General features: G+C 44.1%; 1 protein-coding gene across 1 annotated transcript in view; it reads right to left on the reverse strand.

The window, feature by feature from the left end:
- Positions 1-21,618, reverse strand: part of PMS2 (PMS1 homolog 2, mismatch repair system component) — a 531,246-nt gene that overhangs the window by 207,855 nt on the left and 301,773 nt on the right. The window contains exon 10 of the mRNA XM_044089714.1: positions 19,478-19,630. Within this exon, the coding sequence (XP_043945649.1) occupies positions 19,478-19,630 (153 nt within the window). The remainder of the gene's footprint in view (positions 1-19,477; positions 19,631-21,618) is intronic.

The following is a 21,618-nucleotide window of genomic DNA, read 5'->3' on the forward strand; positions in this document are numbered from 1 at the left end:
CCAAATCTTTTGTTAATTTGTTTTTGTTGTCCGCTTGTAACAGGCAGTCGTCCAGGTAAGGGTAAATTTGAATTCTTGAAGCCTGCAATGAGCAATTACTGATGCCAGGCATTTCGTGAATACTCTGGGCAGTAGATAAGCCAAAGGGCAATGCTGAGAATTGATAATGCTCTGATCCTGCAAGAAATCTGAGGTATCTTCTGCAATTTGGTCGTATGGGGACGTGCAGGTATGCCTCCTTGAGATCTAGAGTTACCAGCCAAGACTCCTTGCCCAGCATGGGAAGAAGCTGCTGTAGGGTCAGCATTTTGAATTTTGGAACAATGAGGTATGTGTTTAAAGCGGACAGGTCGAGAATAGGTCTCCATTGGTTTTCTTTTCTTGGTACCAGGAAGAGTCTGGAGTAAAATCCTTGCCCTTGTTCCATAGATGGTACCTTTCTACAGCTCTCATCCTTAGTAAGTGAGTTATTTGTTGTAGAGCTTCTGTCTTCTGATTTGGAGGTAGGTTTGGCATTCCTCTCTTCCTTGGTAGAGTATGGAAGTGAAACCTGTAACCTTGGTCTATTGTCTGTAAAATCCATTTGTCTCCTGTGATGTAATGCCAGTTTACTGAAAATAAGGCTAGCTTCCCGCCTAAGGGTGCTTCTAGTTGTTCCCTGGTAGGCGGTGCCAGAGCCAAGTCACTGTGATTGTCCTGTGGAAGTGGTGGCGCTGGATCTGTGGCTGTACCGCTGGTTGTTAGCCTGCCATTGACGCCCCTGTAGGCACCTCTGGAGTGACCTCTGCCTCTTGGGCGCCTATTTCTCCCGCTCGGAGCCCTGGAGGTGTCTGAAAGGACCAATTCTTGGAAGGCCAGTTCCTGCTAAACCTTGGAGGCTGGACCTGCAAGAAATCCTTGACTGTCTGGACAGATTTTGCTTTCTCTTCCACCTTCTTCAGCACTTGCTGTGCAGGGAGCCAAACAAATTCAGCTTATCCATGGGAGCATCTAGGAGCTTTGATTTAACATGGTCTGGTAAGGACTGCTCTTTTAACCATGCATGTCTTCTGATCACTGTGCCAGTCATGGCTGATCTAAAGGAAGCCTCCAGTGCATCATAGCCGCATTTTAAAGAATGATTACTGACCTGCTGAATGTTATGTACCATTTCCTGAACAGATTTTTTGTCTAATGGTTCATCAGAGGACAGATTTTTAGTTAACTGATCTAACATAAATTCCTGATACTGAATCATGTGGAATTGACAGTTCAAGGCTCTAGCTGAAAGAGTAGCAGAAGTGTAAACTTTTTTACCCCATCTCTCTAAGGCCCTAGATTCCCTTTCAGAGGGGAGGGGGTTTTTGGCAGAGGTAGCTGCTACAGCCTTGGGTCCCTGGGAGATAGTTTCGGGATCTGCAAGAGGGGCCTTATACAAATGATAATGTGTGTCCGGAACCCTGTAGTATCTATCGGGCTTAGCAGGGGCCGGAGGAAGAGAATCAGGAGCAGTACAAGCATCATTAAATGCATCATCCACAACAGTAAGTACTGGAGGAATGGCTAAAGGCCTATGCTGTGGCAAATGCAGAAAGGTTCTAAGCCTTTTCCTAGAGTCTGAAAAATCCTGGCCCTGCCATTGAAATTGTTCCCTCATAGCATGCAAGGTTTCCCCAAAGGAAAATTCCTCAGGCGGAGAGGCAGAAGGAATGGACTCTTCTGCATCAGAGTCCTCATAAGGAGAAAAAGGGCCCTCTGGAAGGTTAGAATTATCTGATTCATCAGAGGAGTTATCTGTAGAAACTGGCTCAGGGGGCTCTGCTCTAGGCCTCTTCTCTGGAGGAGGGTGAGAGGCCCTGTCTGGGTGAGGTTGGGATCCCCAGATCAAAGAAATGAGATCCTCTGCAAGACTAAGCATTTGTGAACTAGAGCTAGGCCTGTGTGAGGGAGTCTTAGCAGGCACAGTTTTGGTAGATTTTGCTGCTTTAGCCCTGGCAAAGGCCTTAATCGACATAGATGCAGGTGGCCTAGCAGCTGCACGTGCAGGGGTAGAAATATCCAAGGGGATAGTATCAGATAAATCCTGTGAACCTGCAAGAGCGGGTGGTATTTCAGAAGCCGATTCCACCATGCTGGATGAGGCCTCGGTAGGAGGAACGCTTTCAGCCGAAGGAAGAACCGTGGACTCGGTTTCAGCCGAAACGGAGACACTAGCGGTTGGCTTAACCGTGGTTTCGGCCGAAACCGCGGACCGCGAGTGTCAGTCCTTTTCCTTGCGCTTTTTAGAAATTTGCGTAGTCGGAGTATCCGACGGCATAATGTAAGCAAAATCGGAGCCGAAAAACTCCTCAGCAAATTTCGACCGCGCCTAAGTGTCCGCCGGTTGAAAGAAGCACAGGCTAGACAAGCTGCTACGTCGTGGTCTGGGCCTAAGCAAGGTAAGCAGTAAGAGTGGAAATCTTTATGAGGTATTTGTTTCCCACAAGTTAAACAGTTATTCACTTTTTCTGACATCGGCTGAGGCAAGAAAGAGTCCCCAACGGGGTACTTAGTTTTTAGAAGTCTTCGGTACTTGTAGTAGTAATCTCTGGTTCTGACCGACCGGCACTTGCGAACAGCTTCTGCTTCGGGCGCCACGCGGCAAGAAAGACTGAGGAAAATGGCGTCGGCTGATGCCTTTATACCCGAAGAACTGCCGCTATGACGTCGGGTGAAGTGCGACACCAGCCGAGGCCAGACCCAGACTTTGGAATCCGGCCGACCGAAGGGCTGCCTGACGACAGGACAACCCATTTGTAAGGACTGCAGATGCATCCTTGAAGGACATCTACTCTCTTCCGGCCCCGAGAGCAGTCTCCTCGGCTCCAAGATAGGGATCGGGGTCAAAGCCGAAGCCATCGGATCCGAAAGGGAGGTGCTCTCCGACATAGGAAGCGCCGAAGAGGCACCCGCTCCCATGGATCCGATGTCCGGCCCACGGCCCCGAGAACTCGGATCCGAGATACTCGAGGGTATGATCGGCGTCGAGAAGGCTTGGGCCACCGGCGCCGACAAAACTCCGGCTCCGAAAGGGCCTGGATCCAAAAGACTCCAAAACCCGGATCCGGGTTGAAGAAGGAGAAATCGGGGCAAATATTGAAGCTGCACTCCCCCCCTGTGGGGGGGAGGCAAGAGCACCCCCATCTGCATTTGGGTCTGCAGAAACCGACGCATCATCCTGTCCATGTCAGCGTCGGAGAGAGACCTAGTAGATCTAGAGGAGGTCATAGAGGTGGGCCTGGAAGGCCGCCTCGACGACCTTGAGGGTGATAGAAGCTCCTTCTCTGGCTCCGGTGAGAAGGAAGGGGATCGGAGCAGAGAAGGAGAAGGTCCGGACACCCTCGGGGGCGATTTAGCAGTCTTCGATGGCGGAGCCGAGGGATGAGGCTCGGCTCTCCTCTTGTGTCGGTGCTTCTCCCTGTGCTTTTCCCTAGAAGGAGAAGACTGAACTTCCCTCGTACTCAAGGCAATAGTGGGAGGTTGAGTCCCAGCCTGAGTCGAGGGAGTCAGGGGTGTCGAAGCTACCTGGGCAGCCTGCACCTTAGAGGGAGAGGAGGAAGAGGCCTCCTCCGGGGGAAGCAATTCCGCCAGAATAAGCCTGTTCCTCCTGTCCCTCACAGCCCGGGGGTTGAAGGCTGCGCAAACCTGGCAGTTTGAAGACAAATGGGCAACCCCCAGGCATATAACGCACTGAGTGTGGCCATCAGCTGGGGAAAGCTTATGGCCACACCAAGTGCACTTAGAAAAAATAGCCTTATGGCCTTCTAACACACACACTCACACGCCCAAACATCTAGGGGAGGGTTAACTGAACAAAACGCAATCCCGAAAATAAAAAAGGGCAGAGAAACACTCTATCAACACACTCTTCTTTTAACTTTGTCAAAAATTTAAGAAAAATTTAAGAAAAATTCACTTCCCTGCTACTAAGCTCAGGAGCTCTTCTCAAGATGCTTGTGATCAAGCCGCGGCAAAAACTATCTGGGGTAGTGTGGTGGTGACAGAGGATTATGGGTAGAGGGGAGGAGCTAGGAGCTCGGATCTTGAAGCTTGGAAAGCTGCCAGTCGGATCCGAGGTCAGATCCGAGACCCACAGGTTGCAGAACAAATGAAGTAACTACTTCAGATTAAACGTTAACCACCTGCAAAAAGAAAATGCACTTAACTGAGCAAAGGTTCTAAAGCAGACAGAAGACCATAAAAATGATGACTGATAAAACTGGAATACTATTTTTTATGAGGGTTCTTAACAACAGACTCTAGTAAAAAAATCAGCATGAGGCAAGAGTTGGCTGCATGTAACATGATACTCAACTGCTGTAAACGGGGAGGGGGGCTTGACAGATAAGTACCACTAAAAGGGGTATCCCCTAAAAAAGTTACACTCAGAGGTAGATGTCAGCAAAAGGATATAGTCCACCACCAAAACGCTTTTACTAAAGATGATGCTGTTGGTACTACAAGAACATGCAGACTTTACTAAAAATGGCTACTGGATGGTTTGAAATAATAGATAAAATTTCAGTTCAGAAGGGTGGGCTGCAATTTAGCACTGCAGCATAAAATGATGATGACATTACATGGCCACCCAAAGAAATCACAAGACCATATTTAGTATTTCACAAAACATTTTGGTGTAAAAATAACTTTATGCAAATTATAGTCTTGCTATTCAATTAAAGAATTTTGAATATCTGTTGGAACACTTTCTGTTAGTATTAATGAGGAAACCATCTAAGCTATTATCCTTGAGAATATCAAAGCTTACTGCTTTATGTAGGATGAAGCACTGAAGATCTATATTCCTGCTATAAATGATTTAGGGGAAATAATAGCACACACCATCTACTACTGTTTGAACCTATAAAGTCTTATTCTTTATCTACTGTCCCAGTAGATGTAAAATACATACACACATACATAAATCTGCAAAGTAAATATTGTGCTATCAATTACGCAAACAAACATTTGAAAAGCAGATGTTATAGCTGTTTGTGCTGATCTTGCGCCGCATAAAAATCTGCCATACATATTAGAAACAGAGGTTTGAGAATCTGGTCCCAAAGAAACACTGTCAAAAACATCACATCACTTCCTGAATCCCATATCCCACATCTCCTAAAGTAATCCCTGAAATTTTGGAGAGAATCACTAAACCTTTTTTTTTTTCCAGGGGAAATCTTTCCATACCTCTATTTAGGAGACTTCAGCCCCCCACCCCCTCTACTTTTATACATTAACTCAATGGTTGCACAAAATGTAGGAAAAGAGAAAACACTCAGTAAGGGTGAGACACGGTTTGCACAACTGCGATCTTGCCGTAAAGCCAAAGGTATGCAAAACCATTCTGGGAGCAGGCACTTTCGGATGTGTCACTAAGAAGCCATCTTTCTGGGAGATTTACATTTGAGCATGTGTAGACTTCCTGAAAATTAAAATCATTAAGTCTTGTGGGTCTAATAGTTCAAAGTACTTCTGTGCTTCCTTCCCTTCAGACACTTCTTAAAGTGTTAAAACTGTAAAATGTAACAACTCAGACATCTTCTTATGTGGGGGGGTACCATGATCTGTATCATACAATGCAGGAAAGTGGATCTGGTCTGAGTAGGATGCAACATCCTCTGCCAGTTCAAAATCACAAAACTGTTTGGGGGGATTTCTTTTTTGTTTTACATTATTTCCAAGGAGGGGGCAAAGTAGGTTGTGAGAGTGGCAGGGTAACTCTCTGCAGAGCTTCCGAATACCTTTTTGAAAACCACCCATAATTTATCTGTAAAGGAGACAAAGTGGCATATGAATGACTGGTGTCCATAAATCAGGCGACAGGAGAGACAACAACAGTAGCAGGAAAAGGCTGAAAAGACAGACAGGGTACCCAATTTGGATGGAAAATCCACCGGAACTCTCAGAAAATCAGGAGCAGGTGATGGGTATGAAGGGGGGAGACTCTCTCAGCCTCTTGACCCCATTATCTGTTCCTAAAGGGGTTACAACAGGTTGGGAAACACCCTGGGCAGAAGTTTAAGCTGGAGATAGATACATACGGACCTCACCAGTCCTTGGTCAGTTGGGTCTGACAGGCAACAGCCTCTTCCCTCACAAACTGTTTCACAAACACCCTCCTCAGTCTGTTCTTCTTAATGTGCAAGTGAATCCTACAAAATTGCTTAAATTTCTTCATGTGATTCAAAAATTGAATGAGTTTCTCCCAGGCAGGAATTGGAGCAGATATCTCATCTCATTTTCTACTTTCTATAAAGTCTTTTTACCTATGTTTTGCAATATTTAAAGCTGCTTTTACCTTGATCTTTCTTGAGACAAAAGAAATATATTATGCAAATTATAGCCGGGGGAATCTGTCTTTCATATTCACACCTGCTAACTTTTCTGGGGATATCATTATCAACTGGAGGGAAAAAGAGTTACTTTTTAGCAAAAGCAAAGTACAGTTGTGTACACTTACCATAAATGTAGATGTTAGAGTGTATTCACTGTTTCAGTCATTACATTTGGGCAATCCTGCTGGCAGGTTGCCCTCAGTCGGCCTGAATTCCAAAGTCCTGTGTCGGCTGTCATCGCCCCTTCCCTGACATCAGGTCATCAGGGGTATAAAAGAAGCAGCCAATGCCATTTTCTTTAGTTTTTCTTGCCCCAGATGTCAGGTACCTCCTAATAGGGTAGCCAAAATTTATATCTATATATAAAATTACAAGTAGCAATATAAACTTTACCTTCATCCACAAGCAAATACACCACACAGGTTGTATAAATCAGAGAAGGAAAGATAGGTTCCATCAGAAGAAAAGGGGGAATGGCGGGTGGGTAACCTGGACTGCAACAGTGAATACACTCGAACATCTACATTTATGGTAAGTTTACACAACTGTACTATGTTCTTCGTGTTTCACTGTTGCAGTCATTACATTTGGGTAGATTCCCAAAGCTATGGTTGTGAGGCTGGAGCTAAACAGCATTAGGAGCGGCTATGAGACCCTGCAAAACTGCAGTGGCAAAGCCTGCCCTGGATTTAGAGTAGAGTGTCAGATGATAGTGCTTTGTAAAGGTGTGCACTGAACTCCAAGTAGCTGCTTCTAAAATGTCCTTGGTTGGTACTCCCCTGAGAAAGGCTGCTGAAGTGGCTGCAGCTCTGGTGGAATGTGGCCTAATGCCCTTAGGCACTGGCTTGCCATGGTATAAGTAGCAGAAACGAATGCAGTGGCCTATCCACTTTGAAATAGTCTGCTTTGAGATAGCCTTTCCTTGTGATCCTGCAGCATATGCCACTAGTAATTGCTCTGTCTTTCTGAAAACTTCGATTCTGTCCAAGTAGAATCTAAGCTGTCCGTGTACGTCCAAAGAATGTAGAATTCTTTCCCCTTTGTTCTGTGGATTTGGATAGAAAGTTGGCAGATAAATGGTTTGATTAAGAGCCACACTGGACACCACTTTAGACATAAATGTTGGGTTTGTCCTCAGGGAGACCCTGTCCGGATAAAAAATGATAAAAGGTTCCACAGCCATGAGTGCCTGTAGCTCTGAAACTCGTCTTGCAGAAGTTATTGCTAGGAGCAGAGCTATTTTCCAAGATAAAAACTTTATATCCGCAGTAGCAGCTGGCTCAAAAGGAGGCAGGGTGAGTTTTTCCAAGATGTAGTTGAGGTCCCATGCAGGCATTGGTGATCTCCTTGGAGGCCTTAAATTTTTGGTTCCTCTGAGGTACTGTTTTAATAAGGGATGAGAAAAGATTGGTGGCTCTGCATTGTAATGGGCTGAAATGGCAGAGGCATGAATTTTAATAGATGAGAAAGATAGGCCTTTGTCCAGCATCTCAGTTAAGTATTGTAAAATCTGAGGAATATTTGGTGCAGTTGTATCTGTTCCTTGTGCCTGGTTCCAAGCATATAATCTCTTCCATTTTCCAGCATAAGATTTTCTAGTACTAGGCCTTCTGGCTTCCAAAATGACATCCATCACAGCTTTGCTGAGAGGTGTGTTTTGTATGACTACATTATTCGCCATGCTGCCAGGTTTAAAGTTCTGAGCTGGCTGTGCAGGATCTGATTGTTTTGCTGGGATAGTAGATGCGGTACTTGAGGTAAGGTCCACGCTGGGCATTGAGACAAGCTCCTTAATATTGGGTTCCAGTGCTGGCGGGGCCTGTCTGGTGCAATCAGAATCATCTTTGGCTTCTCCAGTCTGACCTTTAGGAGTACAATGGGGAGGACAGGCAGTGGGGGAAAGGCATATACTGATAGGTTTTTCCAGCTGAAGGATAGGGCGTCCACTTTCCATGCCTGTCTGTGATAAATCCTTGTGCAGAATCTCTTTAGTTGGTAGTTGTGAGGGGAGGCAAATAGATCTATATCCGGGCATCCCCATTTCCTTGTTATCATGTTGAAGACTTGTGGATCCAGCTGCCACTCGTGAGGATCCATGAGGTTTCTGCTTAGTTCGTCTGCCAGAGTATTTTTCCTTCCTGGCAGGAATTGTGCCTGCAGATGTACTTGGTAAGCGAATGTTGTGCCCCACAAAGTCATTGCTAGTCTGCAAAGGGGTAAGAATGTGTGCCCCCCTGCTTGTTTATATACCACATGACCGTGGTGTTGTCTGTCTTTATCAGTAGTTGTCCTGGATGAAGTAGGTCCTTGAAGGCTGTCAGGGCATTTTGAACAGCTAGCATCTCTTTTTGATTGATATGTAGATGCATTTGGTTTGAGGTCCATGTTCCCTGAATGCATCTTCCTGCCATGTGGGCCCCCAGGCATAATCTGATGCATCCGTTGTTAGTGTCTGCCTGGCTGGGGGTAATGTGAATGGCTGTCCCTTGTTTTGGTGACAAGCCTTTGCCCACCATCAAAACTCCTGTTGCAGGCAGGGAATGAGAGTAATTATGGTTTCCAGGCTGTGGCAATGTTGAGTCCAAACACTTTTTAGATACCACTGAAGTTTCCTCATATGCAGTCTTGCATATGGAATTAATAGGACGCAGGATGCCATGAAGCCCAAAGCCTGCAGAATTTTTCTTGCAGATAACTGTATCTTCGCTGCTAACATGTTGAAATAGGTAGTCAGTTGCCTTTGTTTGTCTGGCGTGAGATAAGCCATCTGGGCAGTGGTATTTAAGCTTGCACCCAGGAATATTATCTCTTGAGAGGGTACTAGTTTTGATTTCTTTTTGATGACTGTGTACCCTAGGCATGTTAGAAGATTTTCACAAATGCCAGATGCTGTAAAAGGATGTCCTTGTTCTCTGCTTGAATTAGTCGTCCAAGTAAGGGTATATTTGTATTCCTCTTTGTCTGCAGAATGCAATTACTGATGCCAAGCACATTGTAAAGACCCTGGGTGCAGTAGATAAGCCAGAGGACAGTGCAGAGAATTGGTAATGCATTGAGCCAGCCTTGAATCTGAGGTATCTTCTGCATATTTGTCTGATTGGGACATGCAGGTATGCCTCTTTTAGGTCTAAAGTTACAAGCCAAGCGTTCTTGCCCAGTATGGGCAGAAGCTGCTGCAAAGTCAACATTTTGAATTCAGGTATATCCAGGTATGTGTTCAGAATCGATAGGTCCAGTATTGGCCTCCAGGCCTTGTCCTTTCTGGGCACTAAGAACAGTCTTGAGTAAAATCCTTGCCCCCACTCTTGCTCTGGCACTTGTTGAATGGCCCTCATGTCCATGAGGGATGAGACTTGTTTTTGTGCCTCTGCCCATTGATTTTTTTTGGCAGATCTGGCCAGCCGTTTGCCTTTGGCAAGGTATGGAAATGGAACTTGTAGCCTTGTGACATGATATTTAGAACCCACTTGTCCTGGGTTATAATGTGCCAATTTTGAGAAAAGACCTGTATGAACCTTGCGCCTGGGATCTGCCTCTAGGGTGTCTGGGTCTGCCCCTTTGAGGTCTGTCTGACACAGGAAAGGACCAATTCTTTGTTGGCCGGTGTCTACTAAACCTAGGTGGCTGTACTTGTAAGAAATCTTTGACTGTTTGCATAGATTTAGCCTTGTCCTCCATTTTCTTTAACACCTCTTCTGCCTTAACACCAAACAAAGTATCATGCTGTAAAGGTGAATCTAATAAATGAACTTTAACATGATCAGGCAGATTTTGTTCATTTAAGCAAGCATGTCTTTTAATTACAGAACCTGTTACTGCGGCCCTGCAGGAGGCCTCTAAAGAATCAAAGCCACATTGCAAAGTATGCTTTCCAACTTATCCTGCATTTCCTTGTTTTCTGCACATTCAGAGTTTAACAACATTTTCTGTTTAAGCAATGACATGACATGTTGCTGATATTTGAGCATATGAAAAGTACAGTTTTGTACCTACCATAAATGTAGATGTTCGAAGATCCACATTGCTGCAGTCCTTACACACTTGGGTAGTCCGCTGTCCTCGGTCGGCCCGAATATCAAAGTATTAGGCTGACGTCGGTCAAGGCGCTTAAGACTGACATCAGGACGTCAGGGTACAAATGCGCATGACCGACGTCATATCCTCAGTCTTTTCTTGCCCCAGATGTCAGAAGACCCTAAAAAGAAAGGTCAAAACCAAAAAACAGCAAAAAACAACCAACCACCCTGCACTAATCATATGTACAATATATACAATATCCACAATATTTACAACCCAAACCACACAACCGCCTCTAACTACAGAGGGGAGGGAGGGAGGGTTGGACTGCAGCAATGTGGATCTTCTAACATCTACATTTATGGTAGGTACAAAACTGTACTATGTTCTTCATCTTACATTGCTGCAGTCCTTACACTTGGGTAGAATCCCAAAGCAGAGGTAAGGGAGGATGGCAAAACTATAAAGCAGTAGGAGCTGCCAACATGCCCTGTAAAATTGCAGTGGCAAAACCAGCCCTAGATTTAGAGTAAAGTGGAAGGTGGTAAAGCTTAGAGAAAGTATGCACTGAACTCCAAGTAGCTGCCTCCAAAATATCTTTAGTTGCCACCCCCCTTAAAAAGGCTGTAGAAGTGGCAGTAGCCCTAGTGGAATGAGGCCTAATCCCAGCTGGAATCTCCTTACCATGATGGGAATAACAGAAAGCAATACAAAACCCAATCCACTTAGAAATAGTTTGTTTTGACACAGGCTTGCCCTGAGAACCCAAAGCAAAAGAAACAAATAACTGCTGAGACTGCCTGAACCCTTTAGTTCTGCTCAAATAATATCTCAACTGCTGTGTATATCCAAAGTGTGCAAAATCTTTTCCCCTTTATTTTGGGGGTTTGCATAAAAAGTAGGCAAATGAATAGTTTGGTTTAAAGCCACACTAGAAACCACTTTAGGCATAAAGGAAGGATTAGTACGCAAAGATACCCTATCCTTATGGAAAATTAAGAAAGGCTCAACCGCCATAAGGGCCTGTAATTCAGAAACCCTTCTCGTAGAGGTAATGGCCAAAAAAAAGCAGTCTTCCATGATAAATATTTCAACTCGGCAGTAGCTGCAGGCTCAAAAGGTTGTAGAGTGAGTTTCTCCAACACAAAATTGAGATCCCAAGCAGGAGTAGGAGCTCAACGTGGGGGTCTTATATTCTTTGCCCCTCTAAGGAATTGCTTAAACAAAGGATGAGAAAACAATGGTGGGTCACAGTCATAGTGAGCAGAAATTGCTGCACCATGAACCTTAATAGAAGAGAAGGACAAACCTTTGTCCAGTAACTCAGTAAGATATTGAAGAGCCACACTTAAATTAGGCTTAGAAACATCAAATCCCTTTGCTGTACTCCAAAATAAAAATCTCTTCCATTTATCTGCGTACACTTTCCTTGTACTAGGCCTTCTGGCCTCCAAAATAACATTCAAAACTTGCTGTGGAAGCTGAGACCCTCCAGGGTTTAAAACAGAATATGCCAGGCTGTTAGGTGAAGAGAGTGAAGTTTGACATTGAGTAAATGACTGTTCTCCTGAGACAGCAGGTGTGGAATCAAGGCAAAGGCCATGGAGGCTCCTGCCAGACTTCTCAGTAATGGGTACCAGTGCTGTCGAGGCCAATCTGGAGCTATTAAAATCATCTTTGGCTTGTCCTGTCTGACCTTCAGGAGTACCTTTGGGAGGAGAGGCAGAGGTGGAAAGGCATACACATGAAGATTGCTCCAATTGAATGAAAGAGCATCCACTTTCCAAGCTGTGGGATGAAACCTATTTGTGCAAAACTTTGCCAGGTGGTAGTTTAGTGGAGAAGCTTAACAGATCTATGTCTGGAGTTCCCCATAACACTGTCAATTTCTGAAATACATGAGGATCCAATTTCCACTCGTGGGGATCCATAATTTGTCTGCTCAACACATCTGCTAAGGAGTTCTGTGCTCCCGGCAGAAACCTTGCTTGAAGATTTAGCTGTAAACTGAGAGCAGTCTCCCACAAAATCATTGCTTGTCTGCATAGAGGATAAGAATGTGTTCCCCCTTGCTTGTTGATGTACCACATGACAGTTGTGTTGTCTGTTAGAACCAACACCTGCCCTGGAAGAAGTAAATCCTTGAAAGCTATTAATGCAAATTGGACTGCTAACATCTCCTTCAAGTTGATATGTAGATGTTGAAGTCTGGCAGGCCACGGTCTTGTACCCACTTTCCATTTAGATGAGCTCCCAAGCTTTGTCTGAGGCATCTGTCGTTAGAATCTGACTCGCCTCTGGCCGGGTCACAGAGAGTCCCTTGTTTAGGTGACATTCCTGAGCCCACCACAAAAATTCCTTTTGAATGCAAGGTATTATCTGAATGACAGTGTCCATATCTTGGCAGTGCTGTGTCCATACATTTTTGAGATACCATTGTAGCTTCCTCATATGCAGTTTGGCATTGGGAAGCACCAGAATACAAGATGCCATGAACCCCAAGGCTTGAAGGACTGTCCTTGCAGTCAGCCTGGACTGATGAGACAATTGATGGAAGTAAAGAGAAAGATTCTTTTGTTTGTCCGGGGTCAAAAAGGCCATCTGGGATGCTGTATTCAGTCTCACACCCAGAAAGCACATGTCCTGAGAGGGTACTAGACTGGACTTTATTTCGTTCACAGAATACCCCAGGCACCTTAGCACTGCTATCACATATTGTAAATGAAGAAGAAGTTCGTCCTTTCCTTGGGCCAGAATCAGGCAATCGTCCAAATAAGGATAGATCTGTATTCCTCTTAGCCTGAAGAAAGCTATCACTGGAGCCAGAACCTTCGTGAACACTCTGGGCGCAGTAGATAAGCCAAAGGGCAATGCAGAGAACTGATAATGAGAAGTCCCAGCCCGAAAACGCAGATACTTCCTGCAACTTAGCCTGATAGGAACATGAAGGTAAGCCTCCTTGATATCCAGAGTCACCATCCAGTGGTCTTTGCCCAGCAGAGGTAAAAGCTGTTGTAACGTCAACATTTTGAACTTGGGAATGTCCAGATAAGTGTTGAGGATAGATAAATCCAAAATTGGTCTCCACGTGTTCCCCTTCTTTGGTACTAGGAACAGGCGAGAATAAAATCCTAGGCCCACTTCTGGCAGAGGGACCAGTTGTATGGCCCCTATTTGGAGCAGCAGAGAAATTTGTTTGTGAGCCTCTAGTCTTTGCTGAGGAGGAACGTCCGGCATGCCTTTGAAAGGAGGCAAGGTATGGAAATAAAACCTGTAACCTTGGTGTATGATATCCAATACCCATCTGTCTTGGGTAATCAAACTCCAATTTTCCTTGAAGAGTGCCAACCTTCCTCCCAAAGGTGCTGCCAGGCAAGAAGGATCTGGCAGCTGAAAGGTCATTGGGCCTGTTTACGAAAGGACTGGCCCCTGCCCTCACCCGAAGATTGTGCAGGTGAACTCCCTGTTCTAGGTCTGAAGGAGCTCTGAGCTCTGCCTCTACCACGTCTAGATCTACCCCTAGACTGTGAATCATAAGAGGGGTACGTCCACCCCTTAGCAGGCCAATTCCTACTAAACTTTGGAGGCTGAACTTGCAAAAAATCTTTAACAGCCTGCATAGACTTAGCCTTGTCTTCCATTTTCTTCAAGACTGACTCCACAGGTGAACCAAACAACACATCAGACTGTAAAGGAGCATCCAAAATCCTTGTCTTAACATGGTCAGATAAATTCTGATCCCTCAGCCAGGCGTGCCTGCGAAGAACTGACCCAGTGGCAGCCACCCTAGACGAGGCCTGTACAGCATCAAAACCACATTGTAAAGAATGCTTACCCACCTGTTCAGAGACATGTACCAAATCTTGTAATTCTTTACACTCAATGCCTTCCGCCAGAGCATCTACCTTAGACTTCAATTGAGAAAGAAGATAGTTTTGATATTTCAACATGTGAAACTGGCAATTCAAAGCCCTCATAGCTAAGGTGGAAGAAGTATAGACTTTCTTTCCCCATCTATCCAAAGCTCTGGCCTCTTTATCTGGAGGAACCGGATTTTTTATAACAGAGGCCTTGACACCCTTAGGTCCCTGACTAACAGTTTCTGGGTCCGCCCTAGGACTCTTATAAAGATATTTATGAGCCTCAGGCACCCTATAATACCTATCCGGTTTAACAGGAGCAGGAGGAAAAGAATCAGGATTAAGTGAAGCCTCTGCAAACACATCTTCCACAACATCCAGAACAGGTGGTATAGCCAAAGGCCTATGCTGGGGTAAAAGCAAAAATTCCCTAAGCCTTTTCCTAGAATCAGAGAAGTCCTGACCTTCCCACTTAAAATGTTCCCTCATGGAATGCAGAGTCTCTGAAAAAGAAAAATCCTCTGGAGGAGAAGCAGAAGGAGTCGAATCATCTGCATCAGAATCAGAATAAGGAGAGTACTCCTGCAAGTCTTCAGTCAAGACTCTGAAACATCTGAAGCCTGCTCAAAACTCCCTAACTCTGGATCCACCCTAGGCCTCTTATCAGGAGGGGGCAAAGAACCTCTAATCAAAGTAATTAAATCTTCTGCCATTTTAAGCATGTGCTTCTTGGGCACAGATCCTGTTGAACTAGGAGTGACACCAACAGAAGCTAAACCTGGCCTGCCTCTGGGAGAAGCCTTGGAAACAGAAGGAGAGGGCCTAACCACCCTAGGAAGGGAGGGGAGTACAGTAACCTGAGAAGCCCCTTCAGCCTGACCTGCCTCCTGAGAGGCCACATCCTGCAATATCAAAGTCTCCCCCTGGGACTCCAGAGAACCTTCGGCGGAACCACCGGTTCCACTGACGCCTCTAAAGAACCGGCGTCCGGTACGGACGACTCTTCTTGCCTGGGTTTAGCTGCTTTGTCTTTGTGCTTCTTCGAAGAAGCGGGCGTCGGAGCATCCGACGGCATATTATAATTGCACCGCTTCCCGAAGACCAACCTGGCACAATCTAACCTTCGCTTAATAGTGCGCTTATTGAACCTAGCACAAAAGCGACACCCAACAACGTCGTGCTCAGGCCCCAAACAAGGAATACACAAAGTATGATAATCCCTATGCGGTATCTGCTTCCCACAAGAAATACAGTTATTCACTTTTTCTGACATCCGGTAAACCACTGAGGCAAGAAAAAACTAAAATATTCCCCAACGGGGTACTTAGCCAACTTTGACTCAGTCTGAATTCGAAAATTTCAGAACGCCGAACGGCACTTGCAACGCTGCTTCTGCATCGGACCATGCGGCAAAAAAGACTGAGGATATGACGTCGGTCATGCGCATTTGTACCCTGATGTCCTGATGTCAGTCTTAAGCGCCTTGACCGACGTCAGCCTAATACTTTGATATTCGGGCCGACCGAGGACAGCGGACTACCGAAGTGTAAGGACTGCAGCAATGTGAGATGAAGAACATCTGACAGTTTAAGGCCCTTATAGCTAAAGTAGCAGATGTGTAAACCTTTTCCCCCCATCTGTCCAGTCCCTAGAATCCCTGTCAGAAGGGGTAGGGATTTTTGCAGCGGAAGCCTCAACTCCCTTGGGACCCTGAGAAATAGTCTCTGGGTCAGCAGCAGGGTTTTTACAAAGGAATGTATGTGAGTCAGGAACCCTGTAATATCTGTCAGGCTTAACAGGAGCTGGAGGTAAGGAGTCAGGGGTAAGGCTAGACTCCGAAAACACATCATCTACAATGTCTAACACAGGGGGAATGGCAAGTGGCTTGTGCTGAGGTAGTAACAGGAAATCCCTGAGCCTCTCTTTAGATTCTGAAAAATCTTGGCTCTCCCAGTGGAAATGCTCCCTCATGGTATGTAAGGTTTCCCCAAAGGAATAGTCCTCAGGAGGAGAAGCTGAAGCTGAAGGTATGGATTCTTCAGCATCGGAATCCTCATAGGGAGGAAAAGAATATTCCTGATCAGAAGAGGAATCAGAAGAAATGGAAACCTGATCTGAAGATTCATAGTTAGTCTCTTGCCTAGGCTTATCAGGAGGGGGATGGGAACCCCTGATCAAGGTAATCAAGTCTTCGGCCATTTTGACCATCTGTTTTTTGGGCGTGGAGGCCTGTCCACGTAGCTCTTGAGTTTGCTTCTTTGTCTTTGAAGGAGCTTTAGTCTTTGCCTTTGAAGTCGATTTAATGTATAGATGTTTGGGTCTGAATACACCCTCAGAAGCCGGTGCCTGCTCAGCGGCTCCGGACCCATCTGAAGGATTAGCGTCCGAGGCTTCAATACCGTGAGTTTCCAGCGGCATGGCCGACTCCACGTGGGAGTCGGTAGTGGCCTGCGACTCTAAAGTAGTGGTCATCAGGAGCTACGAAAGCGCCTGACTGAGAACCGGCGACTGGCTTAGGAGAAGCTTCGTCGTCGGTTTTGGGCCTCGGGTGTCTTTTTCTTTGCATTTTTTTGTGAACTCCGGTAGTCGGATGGCTTTCCGACGACATTTCTGGATAATTAAACCTGTGTCCAAAGTAGTTCAAAGCGAAATCATACCGACGCTTAATATTGCGTTGGTTGAATCTAGCACAAAACCGACAACCCAGAAAGTTATGATCGGGGCCTAGGCAAGGAATACAGTAAGAATGAAAGTCCTTATGAGGTATTTGCTTCTAAAAAGAAATACAATTATTATTTTTTTCTGACATAGGTTCTGGAGCAAGAAAAAAGTTTCCCCAATGGGGTACTTAGCTTTATAGAAGACTTTGGATCTGAAATTCGAACTTGAAAATCTCAGGAGTTGGCCGACTGGCACTTGCGAACTGCTTCTGCTTCGGGCACTGTGCGGCAAGAAAGACTAAAGAAAATGGCGTCAGCTGCTTCTTTTATACCCCTGACGACCTGACGTCAGGGAAGGGGCAACGACAGCCAACGCAGGACCCAGGATTTTGGAATTCAGGCCGACTGAGGGCAACCTGCCAGCAGGATTACCCAAATGTAATGACTGCAACAGTGAAACACGAAGAACATCAGCGTATTAACAATACTAAAGATGGTAGAGTTGGCTATGTGGCATAGAGGAATGAAGCCCTCACTGCAGGCCAGTTGACACAGGTTTGACTAATTGCCCAAGCATCAAAGGTGTCAGTTCTGGAGGGAAAAGAATGAATCCCTGCTTACTTGCCTGCCTTTACGGGAATGGGAGAGAGGGGCTGTGAGCTCTAAGGAGAGAGTAGGTTCCAAGTTCTCTGTGGGACTGAATGGGGTCACTATATCATGCTTGCTCATGCAAAGGACTTGGACCTGGCTAGATGGTGATGTCACTATCTAGCCATGGACACTCACCTGCTGATCATCTCCTCACATTTGTGAGGACATTCCAAGCACATAATGGGGAGTAAAATTAAGAAAAATTTTAATGAAATCAGACGAATGAAAGCTGCTCATCTGTTCCACTTCCCTGATGATGCAGTGGAGATTAGCACCTTTGCTGAGAATGTCTGCACGAATCAGTGAATAAACAAATAAATGCTATACACTTATCAAAAAGCAAATGTCAAAATAATGTACTTATCAAGGGTGTAGCTGGACATACTCTTTCTATTCTACCAAGTACATTCTTCAGGGCATCACTTAGAAACTCCTTTTCATGTCTACAGCTGCCTAAATTTCCGCCTCCAACAGCAGGTACATAATTTGCTTAGACACAACTGCTAAATAAAAAAAACAATACATTTTAATAGTTTTAGAGGGAACAGCTGAACATTTATTAAGTGTCTGGGAAGGCAACATTCTGGAGGCCATCTATTTTTAAATGTCTAATGGGTTGGTAGGCAGCAAAAAGAACCGAGGGATACAAAATGGAATTCTCTGGTTACTCCCCTGGAACTTATTGCTCTTGAAACTTGACTGGGAGTGACCAACAAACCTTAACAAGACAGATGACTGTTTCCTCTTGTAGTACAAAAACAAATACGGTGCAGGTTACTCTCTCATTTACAGCAAAGTATTCAGTTGATATTCTCAGAATGGGAGGGTAACCTGTGCTTAACTGTTCTTGAATTTAGTCCAGAATTCTAACATCTGTTTGCAACTACACCCGTTTATTATAAACAGACTACAGTTAACAACTCTCATGACAATGTCAAACATTAATCAAGAGTACAACATACTGCTCTTTCCATACAGAGGCAGTGCTGCAAACAAATTCAAAATACGGTGGGAGGAAAGGGATGCAGGAAATCTAAACAGAAGTAGAAATCTGGCAGCAGTTGGCTGGCTATCTTACCATTCATACTAATGCTGGTGAACTTTAAAATTTACTACATGACTTTCAGCAGTGTCCACTGTCGTAAGTAATACACTAGTGGGTAGTAATTTTACAGGCTACAAACTATACTCTTCAATAAGCAATACTCATCAACAGGCACTGACATGCCAAATCTGAAATATGACACGGGCAGTGGAACAAATGCCATTAAAATATTTAACAGCATTTGCAACTAAATTCACTGTACAGATTATAATTACCTTTTGACAATGAGTGATTCTCCTACAGTGAGTGAACTGTGGCCATCTAAGTGTAATAAGGTACGCAGCAAGGGAGCTCTAGCTACCAATAACTATACAGTTGGATTCCTGAAACTATAAACCAAAATATTAAGTAGCTCTTTGGTCAAGATTTCTTCCTCAGATCTACAAGGTTCAGGGTTCAGTCCTGACTTCTGGTCATACTTTCTCTGGAGTTTGCATGTTTTCCTTAAGTCCAACATTTTTCCTTATATAGAATTTTCTTTTCAAACTTCAAAATATATGCTGCATTTACTCTTGTGGCCCAGATCATGTCTGAGAAGAACCAGTTCTCAACTCTTTTTAACAAATAAATAAAGAAGAAAAAATAAATTAAAAATATCCACAACATGGTACAGTATTTGTGAAATTAATAAAATACATGTGTTCATTGGCATCAACCCTTTCGTATACTTATCTACTTAAATACAGCTAAAAACATTAGCAAGACACTATCAAAGTTAACCTTTAGCTATTACATTATCATTTACCTATATATCAATATTTTTCCTAAAAAGATGAACTAGACATCATGCTTTTAGTACAAATAAATGAAAACATTTATCATACGCACCTTGCATGTCAAGCACACTGTGATTAACATTCAGCTTATTAACATCAGCACTGTACATGGCTTCCAAAGATGTCTTCAGAATTGCTAAAAGCAGCTTTTCGTCCTGCAGAAGAATTAGTCTTTTGTCTGGAGTAACATTAACATCCACACACTCTGAAAAGAATACAGATAGCTGTATAAAGACCTAGCAGTTCTGCTGCAGTGTTCTCTTATAAACAACCTTTAATGCGGAGGAAAATTCTGAACCCTAGGAGTGTTACATTACAAATAAATACATCAGTTTTATTATCTTACATGTTCTCCTGTCACAGAATTCCAAGACACATGCTTGTGTAACTCTCTGGAGATAGATGAACCACAGAAATAAATCTTGCTGGGAGATAAAGAATCCTGGGCAATCCTGGCCACACATGTTCCTATCTAAAGCACTTAAGCAGACAATGCTTGAAGACAACTGGGATTGTGGGATAGGCACCTTAATCTTCTCCTGGAATGCAAGCCTAGCAACTACCTACGAACCTTAACCAACATGTAGAAACAAGAAACAGTAATCATCAGAATTATCAAAAATAACATATCTTCTTACCACATCAGTTGACCCATGAAGAGATCCCCCTCCTCTGTGGATTTAACAATGGTTTCATCCCTACTTTTTTACAATTTTTTTTCTGAAGTGTAAGCACTCAGGATTGGAAGGGAGAGTGGCACCCTACATTAGCAAAAGCTATGACATCATGCCTAACTTGAGAGATGACCAGTTCATTACCATCACAGATAGAACATTCTCTGCAAATTGAGAATCACTCATAAAAACCTGACACCTAAACTGTTTACAAGTGGCATATAAACATCTCCTTCCTTCACAGGAAACTCCAAGAACAGCTGCTAGGTAGAAGAACCATCCAATCACATGGTGAAAGGGTGCTATAGAATGGGAGGGTATTTCTGACCCTGCAAGGAGGGCCCTCATAGATAAAGTCATATGGTACAAAGTCATCTGATATGGGAACCTTCTTTGTTGGTTCTATGACTGGGGTAAACCCCAAGTAGAAAAATCGCCATGGTAGAACAAGACAGACATCAGCTAAGAGATAAAACTCAGAAAGCTTAGCCATGAAGGTTTGTAATGTCAACAAATAGAAGCTCAGTTCATTGAGTCTCTAGGGTCATGTGCCAAGCAATAAATACTGGTAAAGATCTGAAGAACTGATGGTCAAGTGACCGATATAAAAAAGTCTACAAAAAAGACATTTGTGTAGAAAGCATTGAAAGCAGCAATCTCTCTCTCTGGTGGAGTAGCCTTTCACAGTACCATTATACACAAAGAGAGGAGTTGTTTAATAGCAAAAGATAATGCAATCAGCAATACAACTGGAAAATATTTGTTTGATGATTGCCATCTCTTCCATCTGTAGAGCAAGGAAAACAAAGAGCTGTTGAAAATGGAACACCATTCCATTTTCTAAACCCGTGCCAATTTTAGGTAAAACCTAAGCTGGCAATGCATATTTGTGGCACACTTTCCCCTTGTTTCTGTCACTAAAAAAGAAAAATAAGAGACAGAGGGACTGGCACAAAAGCAATTCTTATACTTCCTTTGGATGAAAATGTGGAATAGTCCTATGAAACATCTCATTCTTGTGAAATACCGTTTTTTTTTCTTTTTTCTTTAATAAACATTGTGGTCTGCAGTTCCAGGATCATGATTACCATGAATCGTGTATTCCAAGAAAAAAAATCAATACCAATGAACCAGAGGGCTTGAAAAAGAAACAGACAAGCCTCTCAGTTGTGAGATTTAGATCACCAATTAGAAAGCAATTCTTCAAAGGTAGGTGGAGAGGCAGAATGTCCCTGAGAATCTGACTGAACAGCAGAAGTTGTGCCACAATCCAATGGTCTACAATGTCTGGATGGGCAGAAATTACTCCAACCTAAGCATGGAATAAGAGGGAAACACAGGCATCTGAGGTAGGTCTGAACTGCTTGCAGATTAAGTGACTTGAGTATATGAAAGTGTTGTGTATGAAGAACTTCTTCCACTTAGCAAAATACATCTGTCAAGTGGAAGGGTTTCCTGGTAGGTTCAATCACTTCTGACACCAGAGCTGGGAGACTTGAAATGGACTTCAGGGCCTAAG

This window comes from Protopterus annectens, chromosome 12.part0, assembly GCF_019279795.1.
Source record: "Protopterus annectens isolate FY-2018-M chromosome 12.part0, PAN1.0, whole genome shotgun sequence".
NCBI lineage: Eukaryota > Metazoa > Chordata > Ceratodontiformes > Protopteridae > Protopterus > Protopterus annectens.